This window comes from Denticeps clupeoides, chromosome 3 (genome assembly GCF_900700375.1).
Source record: "Denticeps clupeoides chromosome 3, fDenClu1.1, whole genome shotgun sequence".
Classification (NCBI taxonomy): domain Eukaryota; kingdom Metazoa; phylum Chordata; class Actinopteri; order Clupeiformes; family Denticipitidae; genus Denticeps; species Denticeps clupeoides.
In genome coordinates, this window is record NC_041709.1 from 2,357,440 (window position 1) to 2,379,375 (window position 21,936).

Sequence of the window (21,936 nt, forward strand, 5' to 3'; positions counted from 1 at the left end):
TAAAACATACAGAAATGCGCTGCAGTTACGTTGAGCAAATACAATTCGCTGTAATGAAAAATCTGGCAGAAAACAAACAGACAAAACACACAGTTCTCCCCAAATCTCGTCATTATGGCACACAGTTAGCTTTCCCGCTCGGGAGTCGACCGAATTGCACAAATACAGTATATACAGTATATATAAGGAATGTGAAACTGAAGAGAATGTAATGCCATCTGCATTATGTTCAGGCACATGGTACGCCGGTTTGGCATTGGTGGGGAAAAAAGGCGATTTAGTTACTTCTGAAAGCAATCTTGCATATTTTTGGCATGTTTGGCAATACTGGCGGATTCGTTCATTGGACATTTAAGTGCTCTTCGTCAGTTTAGGAAATAGTGTCACAATAGAACAGCTGGGCAAAAATACAGCAACGTGCTATATGCCAAAGGCCACACGTTCCAACTTCCCAGCATTCCTTTTTTTTTTTTTTTTTTTTTTTTTAAATATCTGGCAAGAGACCACTGATCCCTGTTAATCTCAGAAGTCCAAAGTGATGAGCTTTTATTGTTTCTTTGTGCAAAGACAGCTCCGCTGAGATAGATAGCGACTAAATAAGAAAGATAACAAAGCACAGGCCTCTGTGTTAGGATTGTGGCAGCGTACAAAAAGCTACCTTTTCTCTTTAAACCGTAGCAATATATGAACTGTTAGATTTCAATGTACAGTAATATCACAACAGAATATGAGTTGTTCTTATCTAAACATTGTGCTCGTGAAAACTAACACAAATAGTCCTCAAAAAAAAAAAAAGGCAAGTATGTCATGACGTTGATTGTGTTCCCCACCAAATAGCAGCAGTGCGGTCATGTAAACTACAAGCATGCGGTCGTACATCAAGGACCGGCCGGTCACCAGCTGGACGGACTCCTGACCTGCTCCTCCACACACACACACACGCACACACACACACACACACAAATCACAAGCATAAACCTCCCTACAGTCATACCCGCATTGTGGACTTCTGAGGGCTCGGACCGCAACGACGCTCGGCACGTGCGCCGAAGACGGTAAAAGCGCAGGTTCGCACGCGTTACGCACTACAGCAGACAGGACGGTTCTCTCGACGGCGCAGGGAGCGCCGGGGCCGGGCGCAGGGTGGAGGAGAGCTGGACAGGAGGCCGAGGAGTCCCAGCGAGGGCTCCGCCACGTTTGCCTGGTTTTAGTCCGTCTTGCCCAGCTTTGCGATGAGCTCGTCGCAGATCTTGGTCAACTCCTCGATTTCCTGATTCTGTGCGTTAAGAAAAGTAAATTAATTTACGAACCAGACAGTTCTACCCTGGTGCTTTCATTCCAAGTTAAGCCTGGGTGCGATAAGAGTTTACTGTTTTGTTTTTTCTGATTTTCTAATCTTCAAATATTTCTGTTTGCATGTACACGTCAATCCCACCTTACTTTTTATGTGTGAGCCACAGTAGAGAAGAGGGAGGTAGTAGCCTAGTGGGCCACACACTCGCCTATGAACCAGAAGACCCGGGTTCAGACCCCACTTACTACCATCGTGTCCCTGATCAAGACACTTAACCCTGAGTGTCTCCAGGGGGGGACTGTCCCTGTAACTACTGATTGTAAGTCGCTCTGGATAAGGGAGTCTGGTAATTGTAAAATGTTATAAAAAAAAAAAACAAAAACATGGTAATTACAGGTTTTTGGATATATTGAAGAATTACCTTCTGATGAAGAGCACGTTCCAGTGACTCCACCTTCATCTGCTCTTTCCTGAGGCTTGCATTCAGAGCCACGCCCTCTGCGTTAGCCTTGGTTCGGACCTGCGCTATCTCTTCATTGGCTCTACGAAAGAGAAAGACAGATTGGGTTCAATTTCGGTCAGTTCCCTCTTTTATAATTTACCAAACACGTAACATTCTGGTCTCACTTGTCAAGCTTCTCCTCAGCATGGAGCTTGAGCGTGTGATATCGCTGCTCCTCCTGCCTGACGCGAGCCAGATACTCCTGGGCACATTTCTTCAGGACTTCTTCATTCTGGAGGAAGAAAGAAGACGTTGGCGTGGCCGCCGCATGCTAACTCTGGATCATTTCATCGACCACACTTACTTTCTTGAAACCCTCGAGCACAGTCTTCATGTTCTCGTAGCGCCGGAAGAGGTCGGACAGGGAGCGTTCCACGGAGTTGAGGTCAGCCAGGGCCTGGTCCCTCTCCATGGTCAGCTGATGGACGCTCTTCTGTGAGCCCATGTTCTTGCGCTGCTCATCCTCTGCATGGCCAAAGAAAGAAACCCGCTCACAACTCCACACGTGGAGCTTCATAACGCTGTCCCTGCATACCACTGGGGTTAGTCGGCAGATCGCAAAGGTTAAAATGTGGTGACGTGGATAGTCTAGGCCTCTTTAAAGTGAAGTGATTGTCATTGTGATACACAGCAGTGCAGCACAGCACACAGTGAAATTTGTCCTCTGCATTTAACCATCAACCTTGGTCAGCAGTGGGCAGCCATGACAGGCGCCCGGGGAGCAGTGTGTGGGGACGGTGCTTTGCTCAGTGGCACCTCAGTGGCACCTTGGCGGATCGGGATTCGAACCGGCAACCTTCTGACTACGGGGCCGCTTCCTTAACCGCTAGGCCACCACTGCCCTCTTCACTATTACGGTATTATGAGCTCTCATTTTGGCTGCAAAACATCTAAACGTAGAAGAACATGCACAACGTACCAATCATTTGAGCTACTGTCTTCTCATACTCAGCCACTATTTTCCTGTGAAGAGAGATATGAATGCATGAGAACTAGTAAAATCCACGAACGACAGGACACAGGTTCGAGCAGACAGACAGAGAAGAGAGAACGTGCCTCATCTCTATAACCTCCGTCCGGCTTTCTTCATATTTCCTCTGCCACTCATTGGCTTCAATCTCCTTGGCAATAATCTAAAGAGAAAACACAAAGAAATGACTGAATCTCGATATGTGAGGAATGGCGTAGGGCAGAGAGATGAACCACCTCCTCTCTGATGAGTGTGAGGACTGCCGCTTTGTCCATTTCACTCAGGGGGATGGAGTCCAGGCCCGGACTTCCTTTTTCCAGACCCTCGCTTCCTATAACACCGTGGATCTTTAAGGGCTCTTCATTCTACAGAGCATGCACATACGGGAAAGAGATAGAGGGTCAAGCATCTCCTCTCACACACACACACACACACCACACTTTTCCTTTCGTTGTCTACTGTTTAATATGCATTATTTGTGGTTACAGTACGTTGTCTATTTTTTCACTGTTATGGCTAAAGAAAATCACCAGACGCCTCCTTCGTTCATCACTACCTCTTTAACCCTCTTATTATCTCATGTTGAGTCTCCATGTGCCCTTGATCAGATTATTAACTGCTCTAATCCTCTTGACAGAAACACTGTTGTCACCCTGCATGTGCAGAATACATACACTGAAACAAACGTTTCGGCAAAACTCCCGGTATTCTTTTTTCCTTCACAAAACCAGGTTTATGCAACATGTGGTAGGGCTTGGTAGGACTTCTGAATTTCTTGCCATGTCTGTCCACCTGATTTTCATAGTGGTGAACTTACAGGGGGTTTAATGCAGGACTCCTTCTCCAACAGGCAGTCATTTGTGCTCTTTACAATGTCTTCCAGAGAGAGAGAGAGAGAAAGCAATAAGTACAATATCCATTTGCATGCAAAACAATAACAAAAATAAACAATTGCAAATATTATACATTTTTATTAATTATTAATACCTAAAACTATATTGAGATTGATATGTATGTTTGTCAACGTGAAGCAGGTATATATACAATTTCTCATTTTCCACTCTGGCCACTAGATGGCAGCAGACGCAAACAGTACCAAGTTCAATATGGTGGCTGATGACGTTTAGAAATATTGTAACTTCGCACCATTATGATTTTTTATGAAGAAAATAAAACATGCCTTCGCCAGTTTCACACTGTCTGTGTTCTTCAATCTGATTACCTGGAACAACTCTGCTTTCGGGGCAAATTCAGTCACGACACAGCTATTCTCTGCCCAGCTGAGAGGCCAAGGAGAGAATAATGTCAGAAAGAGAGTCGGCCTCTCTCTGACTTTGTACAGTAAGGCAGATTGGCCCTCAGAGTCTCAGGGATCAATAGGAGCTTGCTTGGCAAGACTCATTGAGCAGCTGAATATCCCAGTATGACTCTCAGGTTGTGGTCATCTCTGATAATTTGTCTCTGGTTATTCCTATAGCAGCTAGAGAAGCCCTGTTTCCTCAGAAGATGCATACTAATGCAGCAAGAACCCAGCACAGGCCCCAAAAAAGTGCTTCAGAGTGGATTTATGGACGCACCCTCCAGTGCTGCTCTAAGAAGCAGCTCAAGTAATCAATTTGTTTTAATTAAAATGTCCGCTCACCATCAACAGTCTCGTTCTTGGTGCAGTCGGAGCTCTTGGAACAGTCTGAGAACTCGGCCTCTTCTTCCATCTTCTGGCTCTTAACGGTTGAGGCCAGCTTCTCCTCATCAGTGGCATGACGAACCCGATGTGTGCTCTCCGGGGTCTGGCACTCTTCAGGATCGTTGTCCTGTAAGCCAAGAGCAGGGGAGTTCGAATGAATGCTTTTTATTAGTATATTTCAATATTAGACTGACTAGGCCAACCTGATGACTCAGAAAGCACAGACAATACAGTCTAGTTTAAAAAAAAAAGTTCAGACAAGCCTCAATATTACTGGTGGAAGGGGGCATACAAAGAATTTCTCTATTTAAAGGGGTACCTTTGCAAGCCAAATAAGTTAATATATTGGGGCAGTGGAGGCCTAGAGGTTAAGGAAGCGGCCCCGTAATCAGAAGGTTGCCGGTTCGAATCCCGATCCGTCAAGGTGCCACTGAGCAAAGCACCGTCCCCACACACTGCTCCCCGGGCGCCTGTCATGGCTGCCCACTGATTACCAAGGGTGATGGTTAAAAGCAGAGGACACATTTCGTTGTGTCGCCGTGTGCTGTGCTGCTGTGTATCACAATGACACTCACTTCACTTTCATATTGAATGTGTCCCAGTATGGGATCTGGCTGGGAAGAAGGGGTGATGAATAGTAAGTGAGAGGACATGTTCACAATACTTACAGTCTATAAGATTCTATTGTTGTATATATATAAAAAAAAAAAGTTTTTTTAGAATAAAGTTTCCTTAAATTTGATTTCTTTTTCATGCATAGCACTGTTAAGATTGCAAATCTTTTTCATTGTACAATAAAGAATCCATCTAGCAACTATGCGGCCTGTGTGGCCCAAATCCGCAGCCTGTCCCAGAACCACTGTGCTGCGGCGAGAACTGATGAGTCATGAAGCGCCCGAGGACCGGGCCAGCGCCGCAGTGCTGGGGGTGCGGGGGTATCGACAGGGGTGGTGCTGTTATGGGTGTGGATACGATTCTCTCTCCTTTACTGCCACTCGTGCTTCATTTAGGTTGAACAAAGAGAGTAGCCTGTGAACCAGAAGACCCAGGTTCAAACCCCACTTACTACCATCGTGTCCCCGAGCAAGACACTTAACCCTGAGTGTCTCCAGGGGGGGGGGGGCTGTCCCTGTAACTACTGATTGTAAGTCACTCTGGATAAGGGCGTCTGGTAAACGCTGTAAATGGAAATGGAAATTTCTGAAGGTGACTCACCTGTCTGCAGACATCGAGGACCAGCGCTTGATTCTCGTATTTCTTGACCCTACACGAGTTTCTAGAGAACGAGAAAAGAGGGAACAGTCAACCCCAATAACAACAAATCTGCATGTTTCATAGCACATAATTAAGATTTTTATGATTATTGCAAGAATATCATTTATGCTGACTGTTTTATTAATTATTGCAAGAATATCATTTATCCCCACTACACTTCCGCTTCTGTCTCAATCGCCTCCAGATGTGGTGATGCAATCAATAACTACTCGGCTAAAATCAATATCCACAGCCTGAAGATAAATTCGAAAAACTGTCCCCGTTTTTCAACCGGAGCGAAAACAAGCAGCAGCCCACTTTCACTCGGAGGGATCACGAGGCATGCCATGCGAAGCGGGAGGCGGCGTGGGGAGCAAGGCCAGTCGGTCTGGAGGGACAGAGATACTTACAACAGGAAACAGAGAAACCGCACTTGCTCTGTGGTCCTGATGGGAACACAACACAGGGAGGCAAGCGGACACGGGAGACAGAAGACATGGCGGGGGGTGGGGGGTGATGGACCGTAAGAGCAGGTTAGGAGGATGAGGGAGAGAGAAACCAGAACAGGCCGTGAGTGGGAAGCACACGGAAGAAGGGAGTTAGTTCATTTTAGAGGACAAGACCGAAAGGGCCAACTGGGATAGTTGGCAGGAAAAAGAAAACTAAAATGCTTTGTGGTTCGGCATGGCGTCTCATGAGGACACGCTGGAAGAAAGGAGGGAACAGAGTATTCTTCCATGCCAAATACTCACAATAAGGGTAGTATCCACAATAGGGTAGTAGTCTAGTGGGTAAGACACTCGCCTATGAACCAGAAGACTCAGGTTCAAATCCCACTCACTACCATTGTGTCCCTGAGCAAGACACTTAACCCTGAGTGTCTCCAGGGGGACTGTCCCTCTAACTACTGATTGTAAGTCACTCTGGATAAGAGCGTCTGATAAATAAGGGCTCTAAAACGTTTTATTTAAGATTTGATTGATATGAAATAAGGCCTGGTTGCATTAGTCACTAATCTGACAGTATATTGATGCTCTTCATTTGCATGCCTTTTACTTTATGTTGAGCATAAGAGCTATTAGGTCAAACTCTAGGTTTCCACTTCACTGCTCTGCACATTATCATGATCCATTAAACCACTGTTTCCACATACAGCATTACCGCATTTACCAGACGCTCTTATCCAGAGTGACTTACAATCAGTAGTTAGAGGGACAGTCCCCGTGGAAACTCAGGGTTAAGTGTCTTGCTCAGGAACACAGTGGTACTAAGTGGGATTTGAACCCGGGTCTTCTGGTTCACAGGCGAGTGTGTTACCATAACGTTTGCATGGATTTCCGAGATGTTAACTGGATGCGGCTGGGCGGGGCTTTAAACCCAGGAGACAAACAAGAGACACACACAAGGAAGAACTCAACTATTTAGTCACACTCTGGATTCATTCTGAAGTTCGTGAAACTTGATGTGGTTCAAAGCAACGCCTGACACAGATAATCCAGTCTCCCTAGTTCCCACATCCCTGATACAACTAACTAGGAAGTGACCGTTCCTTTTTAATGCATTTATCCCTGAAAAGCCCATATGTACTTGATGTGACTTTGTATTAGATGGAATTGCATGCTTTCATGAAACTTTCCACCATTGTAAGTCTGCCGTTTCCCGCTCATCATTTTCCCCTCATAAATTTCTGGAAATGATAATCTGGCGCAGACAGTTACTGGAGGGCTAAAAACATCACACACAGATCACATGCCGAAGTGCTGATCCGAGGGGGGGGGAACTCACGTGATCACTCTGTCTTTGCTCTTCTTCGGGGACTGGCGCGCCGTCCTCTCCTCCTCCTGGGTCAGGTCCGGTTTTTGATGCTTGACATTTTTTTCTGACTTTTTCTTGCCAGCACCAGGAGGTGCCTTCGAAGGGTCCAGTGTCTTTGTGGGCGTAAAGGGGTCCACAGAGTCATCAAAACTGTCTGGGTCAAAAGTATAGGTCCCCTTCGGGAGAGTTGGTGAGCTGTTCATTCTGGCATTGCTACCAAAGGGGTTGAAGTTGGGGTCGTCCCACTGACTGGGGTCAAAGCTGTAACTGGACTTGGGAATGGGCGTGTCGTCTAAGTTCTGAGGAGCCACGGACTCAGATGCTGCTTCCAAAGCTGTTGTGGTATCTGCTGCTTTGGGTCTCAGTTTCCTGCTTGCTGGTAGTTTGCTGCCAGGCTTTTTCGTACCCAGCTTCCCGGGTAAGTATTTGTTGGGCTCACTGTCACTCGAGTCAAACTCCATTTTTGTTGGTTGGTTGGAAACCCCCTCAGAAGGAGCCGATTCAGTTTGGGAGAGGGCAGGTGGGGAAATCTGCAGTTTGGACCCGCCACTGACAAAAGGATTGAAGCGGTCTTCATACTGGTCTGGGTCAAAGTTGTAGGTGCCTTTGCTCAGTGGAACATCATCATCGTCCACTTCACTGGGATCAGGACCATTCAAAGAGTCCTTCATATTCAGGGTCGGTGGCCTAGTCTTGCAGGATTTAGTCTTTAACTTAGGACTGTCCTCATTCGAATGTCCATTGCAGAGCTGCTCCCCATTCTGCTCAGGTCCCTTATTAGCGAGAGCCACATCGGTGTAAGCTGGTCCCAGGTCCTCCGCGGGTAGTGGAGCATGGGACTCCCCGCCTGTGCAGAGGGCAGGGAGTTCATCCACGGAGGTGCCCCCCTGAAGGCCTTTATGAAACTCATCCTCATTAAAATTCTGATCCAGAGTCGGGCTCTGCAGTTCAGCCACGTCTGAGATCAGCTGCTCTGAAAGGCCTGTTTTTCGAAAAAGAAAAGCCCACGTCAGGCCAACAAAACGTCAAATAGTCAAAATGTCCAAATGACATTTCACTAAACTTGAGAATGAGCAGCGTGTGTTAAATTAAAAGCCCCCGGTCCTAAAGACAAGCCCCTTAGCTGAGGCCGAAGCAGGAAACTGCATCACTGAGGATGTGGCCGGTGAAACAATGGCCCATTCATTCCAGTTTCATTAAAACCTCATCAATAAGCTAGAAAGCAGACTCACGTCACCATTCTCACTACAGCCTTTATTGTATAGGTCTGGGACAACCTGTGGGAATCTTCCATACTCAAGCCCTCACACAAAAGCACACAATTACACACACAATTTTAATATGTTGTGTTTAGGTGATTTTTTTTTTTGGTCAGTGCTACACATGAACTGTTCCCCTGTCATCTTTAGTCGAACAGCTTGTTGCTAGGTGACAAGAGAAGACTTGGTCTATTTATAAATGGGCGGAGGGATTCGTGCAGCTGTGCAGGGCGTCTGATCTTCATCAGACGGGGAGGAACAGTTCCACGGCCGTCGTGCGAGGGCATCGTGCTACGGCTCTTTGTGCATTGTCGTCGCAGCACTCCGGACCGCGCAGTGCTGTACGTCATGACTCTAGTGTCATTTTTAATGACCCAGAATGTTGATGATATGTCATTAGACAGTCAAACTTTTGTATTAAAAATAGCCTCTATCGTAGTCTCCAGCAGGTCGGTGCATCCAAATCTTTTACCGGTGGCCTGTATAACAGTCACTTTACTCATTCAAAAAGGCACCAGCCCACCAACGTAAACTATGTTGTGTTAAATAGCATGTATATTATTAAATATATACATTAGTATAATAATAAACTATAATGTATACATCTAATATATACATATGTACATTAGTAATATATAAACTGACACTAGACTACAGTCAGAAGTTCTTTATTCTGACAAGGGGGGCGGTTTTCAAACCGTTCTGAAAGCGTTCCTACATTGGCCGTGAATAATTACCGTATCCTATCCTTCGTGCATATTGATTATTTGCCCATCCCCATTAAAATTACACACCACCAGGGTATCCATTTTCACAAAGCAGCTGCAGGAAGACCCCGTCCTGACCCTATGCAGCAACAGAATGCCTGGCCTTTCAAGGACTATTTCTGTACGTACAGTCATCTCAATTGTCCGCAAGGACGGAAACGTCTCGACATTCAGTGCCAGCGTTTAGACTGTTTTTTTTTAATGACCCTTTAGGGGTGGACGCCGCTGCCGGCCTCTATGCAAATCGGCTCGAGCAATGTTTGTGTTTCACTTTGCATCTCTTGAGGTGCACAGGAAGCCAAACACAATGCCCAGACCATGTCGAATTTCATTATAATGCAGGGGAAAGCAGGGAACCGAACACAATCGTCCGCTTATGCAAGGTCCCCGGCCCTCGGGAGCTTTCACCGAATGCGGCCTGGCGTCCGTGCTGCCGCTCCATTTAACCCCGTGGAAAATGAGGCTGGCGTGACTTCAGACAGTAGCCGGCCTGCCGCATACGATGCGACCCAACCGCTTATGTAACTCAACCCTGAAACGGCTCCACAATGACAGAGCCGACGCCCCATCAGCTGCAATGCAACTGGATCAAGATTAATTCAACTCTGTGGCATAAAGCTAATTGTGCTGATGGCGCTGCAACAACATCAATCATGTGGCATCTTCAAGTTGTCTTAAATGTGAAACACTGCAGCACAGCACACGGTGACACAACGAAATGTGTCCTCTGCTTTTAACCCTCACCCTTGGTGAGCAGTGGGCACCCATGACAGGCAACCTGGGAGCAGTGTGTGGTGGTTCAGGATTCGGAACCGGCAACCTTCCGATTACGGGTCCATTTCCTTCGCTAGGCCATCCAAAAGCGATCTTGAGGGGCCGGGGAGCAGCGAAAGACAGCTTTCCGTGTGATTTTTGGAGGCTTCTCACGTTCTTGGCTCACATCAGTGCTGGTTGACACTCGGAGAGCCACAGCCCCCGGCAGAGGTGGGCCTGAGGTCCACCCATCCACCCAGGCAGTTCGGGGATGTCTGTGGTGGTAACAGGAGACAACTCCCCATTACTGCACGCCTCAACCCACAACAGTCCTGTTCCGACTGTTGCCACGTAGGCAATCCGCGCCCACAAAGCACCGGAGCTACTGTGCAGAAATCTCTCTAACAGCAGGGGAGGAAGAAAAAAAAAAAAAAAACTTGTTTTCCTGTCGGGGGTGTTTTTTTATGGGATTTATGGTTCGGAAAAGGAAAGTTGTTTAAAAAAAAAAAAAAAACAAGAAACTAGATACCGTCTCTGGCCGGGAGAAAGAGGAATAAAGGCGAGAGCGAGGAAGAGAATGGGTCTAAACCCCATGATATTCTACTCCAGAGGCCTCTGACCTTGCAACTGATTGCTCAAAGCCATGAGGAGCGGCTGCCTTTGTTTGCGGCCAAACCCACCCCAAATTCCAGTTCCCATAACCCCCCTCCAGGGGCCTGGATGGCTCAACTCTTCCCATCCTCCCGCTCTCCTCTTACTGGATCGGCCCTCCACACGGAGCCGAGCGTAATGACCGAGTTCCCCTCGCCATCTATTCACGTTCGGTGGCATCTTCGCGGGGAATAAACGGTGCCCAGACCTCGACTGTGGTGTTTCTTTCTGTCTTTATGACGTAGAAGATCCCTCTGTAGACCCACTTCAGACGTGAAAAGAGCTACACAAGAACAACGGGGTTCACTGTAGCCGTCTCTCTCTGGAAGCACAAAAAAGACTCGTAATTGCATTTTATGAGGACCTAATGGCCAGATAAGCGCCGAAGCACAGCTGAGCTGGATTAGCCTGCTGCGGTCTGCTGGGCCAAACTTCCTCCGAGTTGGACACGTGTCAGACGGTGATCAGAGGGAGGAGAAGGTTCCTGGAAGATCTTCAGAGCTTATCTCAGAGTTTACAGTGAGTGGTGGCCATCTTCAGTCACCATTCTGAATCATGATAAATCAGCCCTCATGGACATCAAGAGTCAACATAGATTGCTAATTGCTAACCTGTCTAATTACAGAACAGCAAGTCTGGGTCTAGAACGGTGTATTTAACACACCCACCGTTCAGAATTGTGTACGTCACCCATTTTATTTTATAATACAAATATTTATTTTTTTTTTTACATGAAAATTATCTGGGATATTTTATAATTAATATTATGTGTAGTATTATCGCTGTTGTTGCAGCATTTTCAGAGGAATGCAGCGAAGCAGGTTTGTGAACCCTGTTGCCTTGGCAACGGTGCATGGGAGATCCATGAAAGGGGACGGCTGCTGAAAACAGATGCAGTGCAACATCCCCGCAAATCTCGCATTCACACGGACTCTAGTCTCACCCCGTCCTCCTCTCCGCCTTCGCTGGACCGGTACCACTAGGAACGGTTGTGGGCTGCGATGCGTGCATCTTTCCGTGTGTAATTTGTGCATGTAGGACACAGTGTCCCATGGCAGGGACCTCAGACATGCCTGTCACAGCTTTCTATTCTACTCACTACAAATGGGCAGGAAGAATGAGGAGAGATGGGAAAAAGGTTCTGCCCGCACCTGCACTTCCTGTAGCTGGATTCTCCAGGTCTCCGTCTTCTAATTTCTTCCGGGGTTGGTGTACAGGGGTCTCGGCCTCAGGAGTCTCAAAATGTCCCTCAGAATCAGAACTGCAAGGCGGGAGCAGGAAGTAAGTCAGGTTTCACATAAAACGAGACATCACAAGCACAGATTAAACTGTAGTCTCTTCATTTCCCACATGAAGGACATGCTTTTGCTCAACCCACAGTTAGCTTAATTCTGCCTATCTTGCTAATACGCATTAAAAGCTCGTTTTTGGCCTGACTCGTCCCCTTAGTGAGATTCTCATCTCATCTTTAAGCAGTCATGTCATATATCAGACGAAAGGAGCGTTGCATGAGGAGAAGGGTCCACCACGTCTCTTCAACGTTCTGCAAGCAGCAGCGGATCTGGCACCCGTACACCCCAAAACTTCGTTGCCAACTGCCAAGTCCTTGTTTCTGTGTATCGCATACTGTGTGTGTGTGTGTGTGGCCTTGAAGGCTGGGACAAGTGCCCATCCCAGGTTGCTCTGGCCACCTGCAGCAAAGGAACGGGCCGTGGAAGAACTTCCAACACAGGAAGTTCCCCCAGCACCCCCCAGAATCCTCCTCCACCCGCTTTAAACAAGTCGGGCGGCGCACAGCTCAGAAATGTGCTAGATAAACAAGAAGAACGGCCGCGATTAAACATTAGCTGTTCCACATTAGACACGGTGAATGGAAGTCGCTATGGCAACGCAGAGCGGCGGGACGGCAGGAATACCTCAGATTAGAGGAGCAGACGTGCGACACAAAATGACTTCCCTTACGTTTCGACGGTTGGCCGGTCCCCCGGTCCCCCGTCCTGCTCCTGACTCACCGGATGACACATCTTCACCGCTCCGAGCAGCTGGAGAACGTGCGCGGGTGTACAAACACATAAACCGCGCCGAGAGTCTCCAACTACAAAAGCAGGATTTACATTTACGGCATTTACCAGACGCCCTTGTCCAGAGCGACTTACAATCAGTAGTTACAGGGACAGTCTTCCCCCCTCAGGGTTAAGTGTCTTGCTCAGGGACACGATGGTAGTAAGTGGGGTTTGAACCCGGGTCTTCTGGTTCACAGGCAAGTGTGTTACCGGCTAGGCTACTACCACCCACACACACTCCACACTCCCCCAGAGAGATGAGGCAACAGGACGAAACACTCGTCCCCTTTCAAGGCCGGGTTGAAGATTCCCAAACAGACCCGAAAAGGAGGAACCCTGTTGAGATGTCGGTTGGGTTATCAGCGCAAGCAAATCCGCCATGGTGTCCAAAAGCAGACCAATCATGTGTCGTAATAACCTCTCGGCGCAGCGCTTCCCCCTGAGTCCCTGTGAGGAAGGAAGTGGTTGTGGCACCGGAGGACACACTCGCACGTCAAGACCAAACGTCTCACTCGGGTGTGACTACAGCCCCATCGTCTACCCTCACACCGGGCTCCCAGCCCATGGCTCCGGTCACCAGGTTGAACAGCCGACTTGCCTGCAGCCCTGTGACCTGTCATCGTCCATCTCGTCCTCGCCGCCTTCCTCCCCGTCCAATTCTCCGTCCCCTCCCCGGACGGCCGACCACGTCCATTTGGCCCACTGTACTGGAGACAGCCAGGACATCTTCAGACCAGCCCCACCTCCTTCTCCGGCGTCTGGTCACTTTTTTCCCACTCTGTCCTTCCGGCAAATGTCCCCTCCTGCGGACGCACCCGAGAAGCGCCTGGGCGCGCTCTTCTTCTTCACGGTGCTTCCGAGCGTCCTCCCTCTCGGCTCCGACTTTCTGCACTTCCTCTCTCACTCTGCGCGCGGCAGAAGTGGAAGGAAGGTTCCGCCGGGCTCCGCCTCCCTCTGCCCCACAGCTCAGAACACCAGATCAGCTGGCGCACCAGCCCCCCTCCCTCCGTCCCTCCCTCCGTCCCTCCTCCTCCTCCCGGCTCGCGGTCTGGTCTATTGTGCAGGAAAAAAAAAACAGAACCCCACGAAAACGGAATGGTAGCTTCCCGTCATCTCTCTTCTCGCGCCAAAAGGCAGAAGAGGCGGCGAAGAAGGATGCAGATTTCCTCTTTCTTTTTTATCCGGCAGGGAGGTTCAGGAATGCGGAACGCACCGCTCCTCCCCCCCCCCCCCCATTAAACCACCTCCCTGCCTGGTAGAACCTGTTCTTTCCATCGGCCAGAGATCCATCTTGCTCAGTCTCCTCTCCAAAACCAACCCTGCAGGTGCGTTCCCCCCCCCCCCCCCCCCCCCCCTGAAAAAAATCGGCCCGACGTGAAAGGCCGAAGCGCTCGGCGCTAATTTGGGCAACAGAGGAAGAATGTCACAGGAAACGCATGACACGGTTCCTACTGGTGCTGCAGAAAATTGCACCTTTCTAACATGGAACGCCAACTAACTGCATTTTCATTGGACACGTCGGACTCGTGCTTTATAAAATGAGACTGTGACCGCGCAAAATTTATATTTCATGGAGAAACTATTGATAAGTCCCACCCTGCAGAGCAAGGACACTTGGACACACCAAGATACAGAAGGAATGCCAGGGTCGTGTCTTGGCCCATAAAAGTGGCCCATAAAAGACACAGTCATTATTCAGCGGCCTGGTCCGGGCCGACTTACGTAACCAAAAATTCTCCGCACGCCAGCCTGCCAGAGGCATCCCATGGTGCCAGACGCTCCCAGATGAAACAGGGGCGCTTCGTTTTTAAAATACGCCTCTGCACAGCTACCGACACATTTCACTGCTGCGCCGAGGCTCGGCGGCGCGCCCAGGACGAGCCTAATAGGCCGTAATGGATTTAAGACGGGCCCGGGGCTGCGCTGGGGGAAGAGGAAAAAAAGAAAAAGTCCCCATCAGAGACCACCCAGTTAACCCACACGTCACCGGGGGACTTGAGACGGAGGGAGAGTAGACGCACCCGGAGAGCCATCTGACTCCAGCGAGCGGGTTCTCTGGTTTAAAAAGGAGTGGCCCCAGGGCGTAATTACAGGGGGGGTTTATCCAGTAGATTCTCGGGGGGGGGAGAAGGACTGAGAAACTCACAGATTTTACGGACCTGAGGCGTGCTTGCTGCTCGGCCCCTTTGTTTGACAAAGCAGAAAAAATGCTCCAGAGGGAATGTTTGGGTGCGCCCAGGGACATAACCTTTCACTCACAAACCCGCCATTCCCACATTCCCCCCATTCAGGTTCATCCTTCCATCCACTTCCTAAACTTGCTTACCAACCAGGTCACTGAGGAGCTGTAGGATATCCCCACAATTATTGGGTGCTGGACAGGATGCCGGTCCACACAGGATGAACACACACACACACACAGTGAAAATGAAATGGGTATTTACAGGTTCTATAGCAGTAAGATTGTGGTGCTACTTGAAGATGTACGGTTTGGTGCAAGGGCTTCTTAAAGGTAAGCCAGATCAGAACGGGTTAAAAAAAGGCACGGATTTAGACCAGGGGCTTCTTCAAACAAACAAAAAAAAAAAACGCTGTCAGATGACACCAAAGCTCCTATTGAGACTTAAAGGCCCGGACAACTGCTGGCTTGTCGGCCCTGGCCCCATAGCTCGGAATTTGCAAGTTGCTTCCGGCAAGACTTCGTGACCAATCAGGCGAGGCGGCGATGCTGATGTCAGACAGAAGAACAACCTTCTCCCACTAACGCCGTTTCCTCACAGACGGGTTCGAGCAGCAGACAGCGGAGCTGGAAAAAAAGAATAACAACACAGGCACATACCTTCACACCCCTTTAACTCCCCCTGGTGGTAAACACCTTCTCGGCACTTCATGCAAAGTCTCCAAGTTTCCACCAGCAGGTGAAGAGATGCCAAAACCAAACCAGGACTCTGAGATGGTACACCGACTCTGCGCGCCACATGTGGGAAAGACGGGCGGCTTCAAAGTGCAGAAGAGAGGCAGCACTGGGCCAGAAAAGCAGGAAATGAGAGAGGAACTGGGGGGTGTGGTGTTACGTAACTAGCCTTCTACTGCACACAGAAATAGCGGCAGAGAGAGAAGACACTGGTCCACAGCTGGACGGATCATACTTATTATTGTTGTTTTGATATTTCTGCAACCCATCGCCCATGACGGGCGCCCGGGGAGCAGTGTGAGGGGACGGTACTTTGAAGAGGGGCACCTCAGTGGCACCAAACCGGCAACCTTCCAATTACGGGTCCACTTCCTTGGGGGACGGCCTCATCCGCAAGGCCAACCACTGCCCCAACGGTACATTTGCAAACAACATGTCTTCACTTCTGCCTGAGTGAATCCAACGGCACGGAGTGCGGTGCGTTTTTTTTTTTTTTTTTTTGGGACACCAAGAGTCATCAAAACACTCACAACCAAACCAGCAATAATATTGATGATGACAAAACAAATAACAAAATATATATGTGTGTGTGTGTGTGTGTGTGTGTGTATATATATATATATATAATTTTTTTGTCATCATCAATATTATTGCTTGTTTGGTTGTGTGTGTGTGTGTGTGTATATTTGTTTTGTCCCCCCCCTGGGGCAGTTGCTAAGGAAAACACTTAACGCAAATGTTCAACCCTTCACTAGTAACGGCATCGTTGAGTCATGCAAGAACAATGTGTATAAAACAGGGTCCGTTCTTACACGGCAGGGCAGGGCAAATGCGACGGAACGCCCTGACCATCAGACTGTAAATGTGACAGAGCCACCTAGTGGTCAAGCGACGTCAACACGCCGTTGCCTTAAATTGAGCCATTTGGGTCTTAGCGGTCCCCTTAATGCTGTTTCTGAAGTCTCTTTCTGATATTACGCCGCGGTGCAGAACTACAGCCACTTTTAGCCAGTCACACAGCAAGATTTACCCAGGATGCACCACTTCCTTGTGCCTGTAGTTTTCAACGCAAACGGGGAGGAGAGCGGCCTGTAGAGGTGAGATTTGCAGAAAATTGTGTCATCATACTCATATAATCATTCGTGTAATCACATATAATAAAAGAATTAATAAAAAATACGGGGCAGCGGTGGCCTGGTGGTTAACGAAGTGGAGGACACTTTTTGTTGTGTCACCGTGTGCTGTGCTGCAGTGTTTCACAATGACAATCACTTCCCTTTTCACGTTCACTATTCTCCGACCATAGACAGTCTAGGCAACTAGTATCATAGTTAAATAATCTCACAAAGTGAAATTTTCATAATAAGGATCATTAAAAGGTGCCTGGTGCCTACAAACAGAGCCATGTGCCTTTTTTAAACCTATGGTAAGAGCACAAGACAAAAGAGTGAGTTTTATTGGATTGGCCAATGTCCTGCCTGTAAATTATTCCACATATTACAAGTTCTGTCAAGAATGCATTATATTACATTTTTCAGAGCCGCTACTCACTGGGAGACTCATGGTCCTTTCTCAAGGACACAGTGGTGCTAAGTGGGATTTGAACCACCGCTACAGTTTAATCTGTTTCATGAGGGGTTTTTTTTGTTTTGTTTTGTTTTTTAAATGCATTAAGCTACTGCCACCTTAACAAAAGTTGATTCATTCTTCAAATTCCCCAGATCTCAGTCTAGTCACAGACCCGTTAGATGTGTCCAGTAATTGGAGGCTCCACCTCACCATGTACAGGACCTGAAGTATTCGCTGCGTCAACATCTTGGTGCCAGATACCACAGGACACCTTTAGAGGTCCTGTACGGTCCATGATTTAACCAACAAAATGTTAGATAGGAGTTTTTGGTGTTTGAAGGCGTATTAGGTTACATAGTGCTAAAGCCAAATTACAGTCAAAATGTTGAAGTTGAGCTTGGTCATTTCAGCTATATACGTGTTAGACAGCACATAGCACCGAAACGAAATAACGTTTCTCTGGAACCTGGTGCTACATGGAACAAATTAAACAAAGTCACACACACAATGCGCACGTGTGCGACACACGTAACAATTGAACAATTACATCATGCCATACATTCAGAGTGGTGAAAGGAGAAGCAGAGTAGCAGCAGTAAAGTCCAGGATAGCTAGTTAATCCCTGTGCAATGGAAGGGATCGATAATATATCATTTCTGAGACTGTGTGCGTCCTCAGATTTTGTTCCTTCTTCTTGATCAACTTCAGATTTTTACATTTACATTTACAGCATTTATCTAGTCGCCCTTATCCAGAGCGACATACAATCAGTAGTTACAGGGACAGTCCCCCCCTGGAGACACTCAGGGTTAAGTGTCTTGCTCAGGGACACAATGGTAGTAAGTGGGGTTCATAGGCGAGTGTGTTACCCACTAGGCTACTACCACCCTAAGTATTTTTTAAGTATATTCATTTTGTTGTAATTATTATAAGGTTCTATCCTGATGCACATGGCCCTAATCCATTTGCGCACGGACGCACAAGAACACACACACACACCCATACTGCACATTACTTAAGATCAGAGTAATCCAAAACCTTGATGGGCATAACCTGCCAAGTGCGTGGGCAGGGCAGTTTCCAACAGGAGCCGTTTTTCAGGTCTTCGCTCTTATTGACTGTATACGAGCATGTTCACACAGCCGCACTTCGCAGAACGCCATCGCCTTTGTTGCGTAGAGCAAGCTGATCTAAATCTCGGCGCCAGCCGGTCTCATCGCGCTCGCACTTCCCAAAGGCACATTAGCCTACGGCGCTCACCGAATTGGCAAGAAGGCCTTTATAATGATCCTTTTGGAGATCGCCCGCCATCGTGGGAAACGAGGACGAGCGAGACAACGGGTCAATGTTTTACGGAGGCCATGTGACCCAAAAAAGCTCGCCAAGACACAAGAGGAAACTGGACTCCTGTTAGTGGTTAAGGAAGCTGCCCCATAATCAGAAGGTTGCCGGTTCGAATCCCGATCCGCCAAGGTGCCACCGAGCAGAGCACAGTCCCCACACACTGCTCCCCGGGTGCCTGTCATGGCCGCCCACTGCTCACTCAGGGTGATGGGTTAAATTTACATTTACATTTGCAGCATTTATCAGACGCCCTTATCCAGAGCGACTTACAATCTGTAGTTACAGATTGTTATGGGACAGTCCCCCCCCCTGGAGCAACTGAGGTTAAGTGTCTTTCTCAGGGACACAATGGTAGTATGTGGGATTTGAACCCGGGTCTTCTGGTTCATAAGCAAGTGTGTTACCCACTAGGCTACTACCTCTGCATTACTACTACCAAATGCAGAGGACAAATTTCACTGCGTGCACCGTGTGCTGTGCTGCTGTGTATCACAGGTGACAATCGCTTCACTTTATTTTATCTTTATTATTTTTAATTATACAAGTGAGGGGGCACCGAAAATCATTTCACTGAGGGCTTAACAAGATGCTACAAGTTTTAAATTCATTTCGTTTCAAACAAGCTAGATTAGCAGCCATCTCAACCGGGGTCCAATGCATGTTTTTTATTTTTTTGCATTGCGAAGACTACGTGCACAGGGAAAAAATGACTAAAATGAAGCTCTGCATGACATTTTAAAGGCGTGGGTGGTTGTAGCCTAGTGGGTAACACACTCGCCTGTGAACCAGAAGGCTCAGGTTCAAACCCCGCTTACTACCATTGTGTCCCCGAGCAAGACACTTAACCCCGAGTGTCTCCAGGGGGGGGGGCTGTCCCTGTAACTACTGATTGTAAGTCGCTCTGGATAAGGGCGTCTGGTTAATGCCCTTATCCAGAGCATTTAAAATAACCGCGGGCGTCTAGTCCCTCAACAGCGGCTCCGTCACCAGCCAAACCCCCCCGCTCGGTATGCGACATGCTCGCATGCGATTAGATTAGAGACGCACACATTTAGGAACAAGACCCTCCGGCTCCGCTGTCAGACGCGTCCTGATAAGAGGCAGACAGGCCGGCCTGCAGGTGGCGGAGACGAGTCCGAGTCCTGCACTCCGGCCCCAAAGACGAAATCGAGGAGTCGGTGTATCTCGGCGAAAGGCGGCGTGCAAACGCAGGCGTAAACAAACACCAACACGCCCTCAAAGCACACCGACTCGCTCGCAGACCTGGGAAACAGCATTCGTGTCCGACCTCTTCATGACGTCCAGAAAGAAAAGTAAAAGGCAATATAACAACCGAACTTGGGACGAAGCGTCACTGACCAGTCCAGCTACAAGAGAACTGCACCTCGACCCAATTATTTCATATTTCTAGGAACACAGATCTGCAAAGGTTTGCAAGGTGCCTTCTAGATTCTTCTCGATCCATCCAATAACGTCTCCAGATTCCAGACAGATTATATGTAGAAACCAGTTGGGTTTGGCACTCACAGACTGCCAGTCCTCTGAATGGCGGAGTTGGAGCTGCCGCTGGACTTCTTCTGGTGTGTTAAAGAGCCTCCCATGGTGTCGGTGGTTCGGGTGCCGAGGCGTCCCGCCGCTGCAGTGACGCTGCAGCTTCTGCCTGTGCAGGAGCGCCGAGCTCCCGCTAACGTCCCAGCGGGACACCCCCCTTCCCCTCCCTCCCTCCCTCCGTCCGTCCATCAGTCACTCCGACTCCTCCTCTCCGTGCCGCAGACAGGTGGGGGCCGGGCTTGGGCGTGTCGGCGTAAAAAAAAAACAGACGCTCGGTTTTCATTATCACTTCACTTCGGCCTCCGTTTTTTTTTTTCCCCCGACTCGGGGGGGTCAGAGGTCAGCCTCGCACAGCACGGTGGCTTCTAATCTGGGAGGTCCAACCACGTGCTGATATCCTGCCCTCGGGAGGCGGTCGTGATTATTACCCAGATGTGGGTCAGGGCTTCGCTCGTAACGTTACATTCTACATTTTACAGCATTTATCAGACGCCCTTATCCAGAGCGACTTACAATCAGTATTTACAGGGACAGTGTCCCTGGAGCAACTCAGGGTTAGGTGTCTTGCTCAGGGACACAATGGTAGTAAGTGGGATTCGAACCTGGGTCTTCTGGTTCATAGGCGAGTGTGTTACCCACTAGGCTACTACCATAGGCTATCGTTTTTGCCTATTTATTTCAGCAGATATAGTTATTCACAAACACAACAAATTGTACAATAACACGTACGCACGTCCTGCCCATTGTTGTTGTTGAGAGACACCGTCTACCGGAATCAAATTCCTTGCACTTACTTGGCCAATAAATACGATTCTGATTCTGATTCTGATGCCATATCCCTGGTGAGCCTGAGCAGCAGTGGTGGCACTCGCAGTGTGGCGGGACCGACTCAAAATATGGCGGGATGCTTATCCGACATGCACAGACTAAATACGGAAAAACGCCGTTTTTCCTCAGCGTACGAAGGAGTCATTTCAACACTTTTTATATCCACCGTAAACGAATCTGGCGCCAACGCCTGCTGCTATTCGACTCGGTTACGTTACCGTCCTGGTGCAAACAGCCCCTGGATTAGTAACTCCCATTGGCAGACACCGCAAAGTCTGCAGGACGCCGTCCCATTCTGTGTCCTACATATCCTGTGATATATTGTGAAGGCACTTACTGTCCCTCGGTAAAAAAAAAAAAAAAAAAAAGACAACGAGCGGCTGACGAGAGACATATCGTGTCTTCATCAGAAAATTCATCTAACGGGATGGTAGTAGCCTAGTGGGTTAGGGTTAGCCTATGAACCAAAAGACTACAGAGTCACAGGTTCAAACCCCACTTAATTCCATTGTGTCCCTGAGCAAGACACTTAACCCTAAGTTGCTCCAGGGGGACTGTCCCTGTAACTACTGATTGTAAGTCGCTCTGGATAAGAGCGTCTGATAAATGCCGTAAATGTAAAATGTAAAATCTAATGTATTTTTCTTCACCGAGGCCTCTAATACAACAGCAGGCGCCTCAGCCGCAGGACTGGTTCTTTGCTGAAGGCCTACAGTGG

The 21,936-nt window shown here is 48.4% G+C and overlaps 1 protein-coding gene across 2 annotated transcripts; it reads right to left on the bottom strand.

Moving 5' to 3' along the window:
• Positions 1 to 447: 447 nt before the first annotated feature.
• On the bottom strand, positions 448 to 20,482 carry tacc1 (transforming, acidic coiled-coil containing protein 1). 2 transcript variants are annotated; one of them, XM_028974290.1, is made up of 13 exons: positions 20,367 to 20,482; positions 12,101 to 12,210; positions 7,490 to 8,501; positions 5,666 to 5,726; positions 4,409 to 4,577; positions 3,584 to 3,642; positions 3,003 to 3,131; positions 2,853 to 2,929; positions 2,716 to 2,759; positions 2,101 to 2,261; positions 1,922 to 2,028; positions 1,716 to 1,836; positions 448 to 1,276 (listed from the first exon to the last, which is right to left on the bottom strand). In XM_028974290.1, the coding sequence occupies exons 1-13, from the start codon at positions 20,438 to 20,440 to the stop codon at positions 1,208 to 1,210; spliced, it is 2,193 nt and encodes a 730-aa protein (XP_028830123.1). In that variant the 5' UTR covers positions 20,441 to 20,482; the 3' UTR covers positions 448 to 1,207. The 2 variants fall into 2 exon arrangements, with proteins under 2 accessions (XP_028830123.1, XP_028830122.1); XM_028974289.1 differs by lacking the exon at positions 20,367 to 20,482 and adding an exon at positions 13,611 to 13,971.
• Positions 20,483 to 21,936: the final 1,454 nt, after the last annotated feature.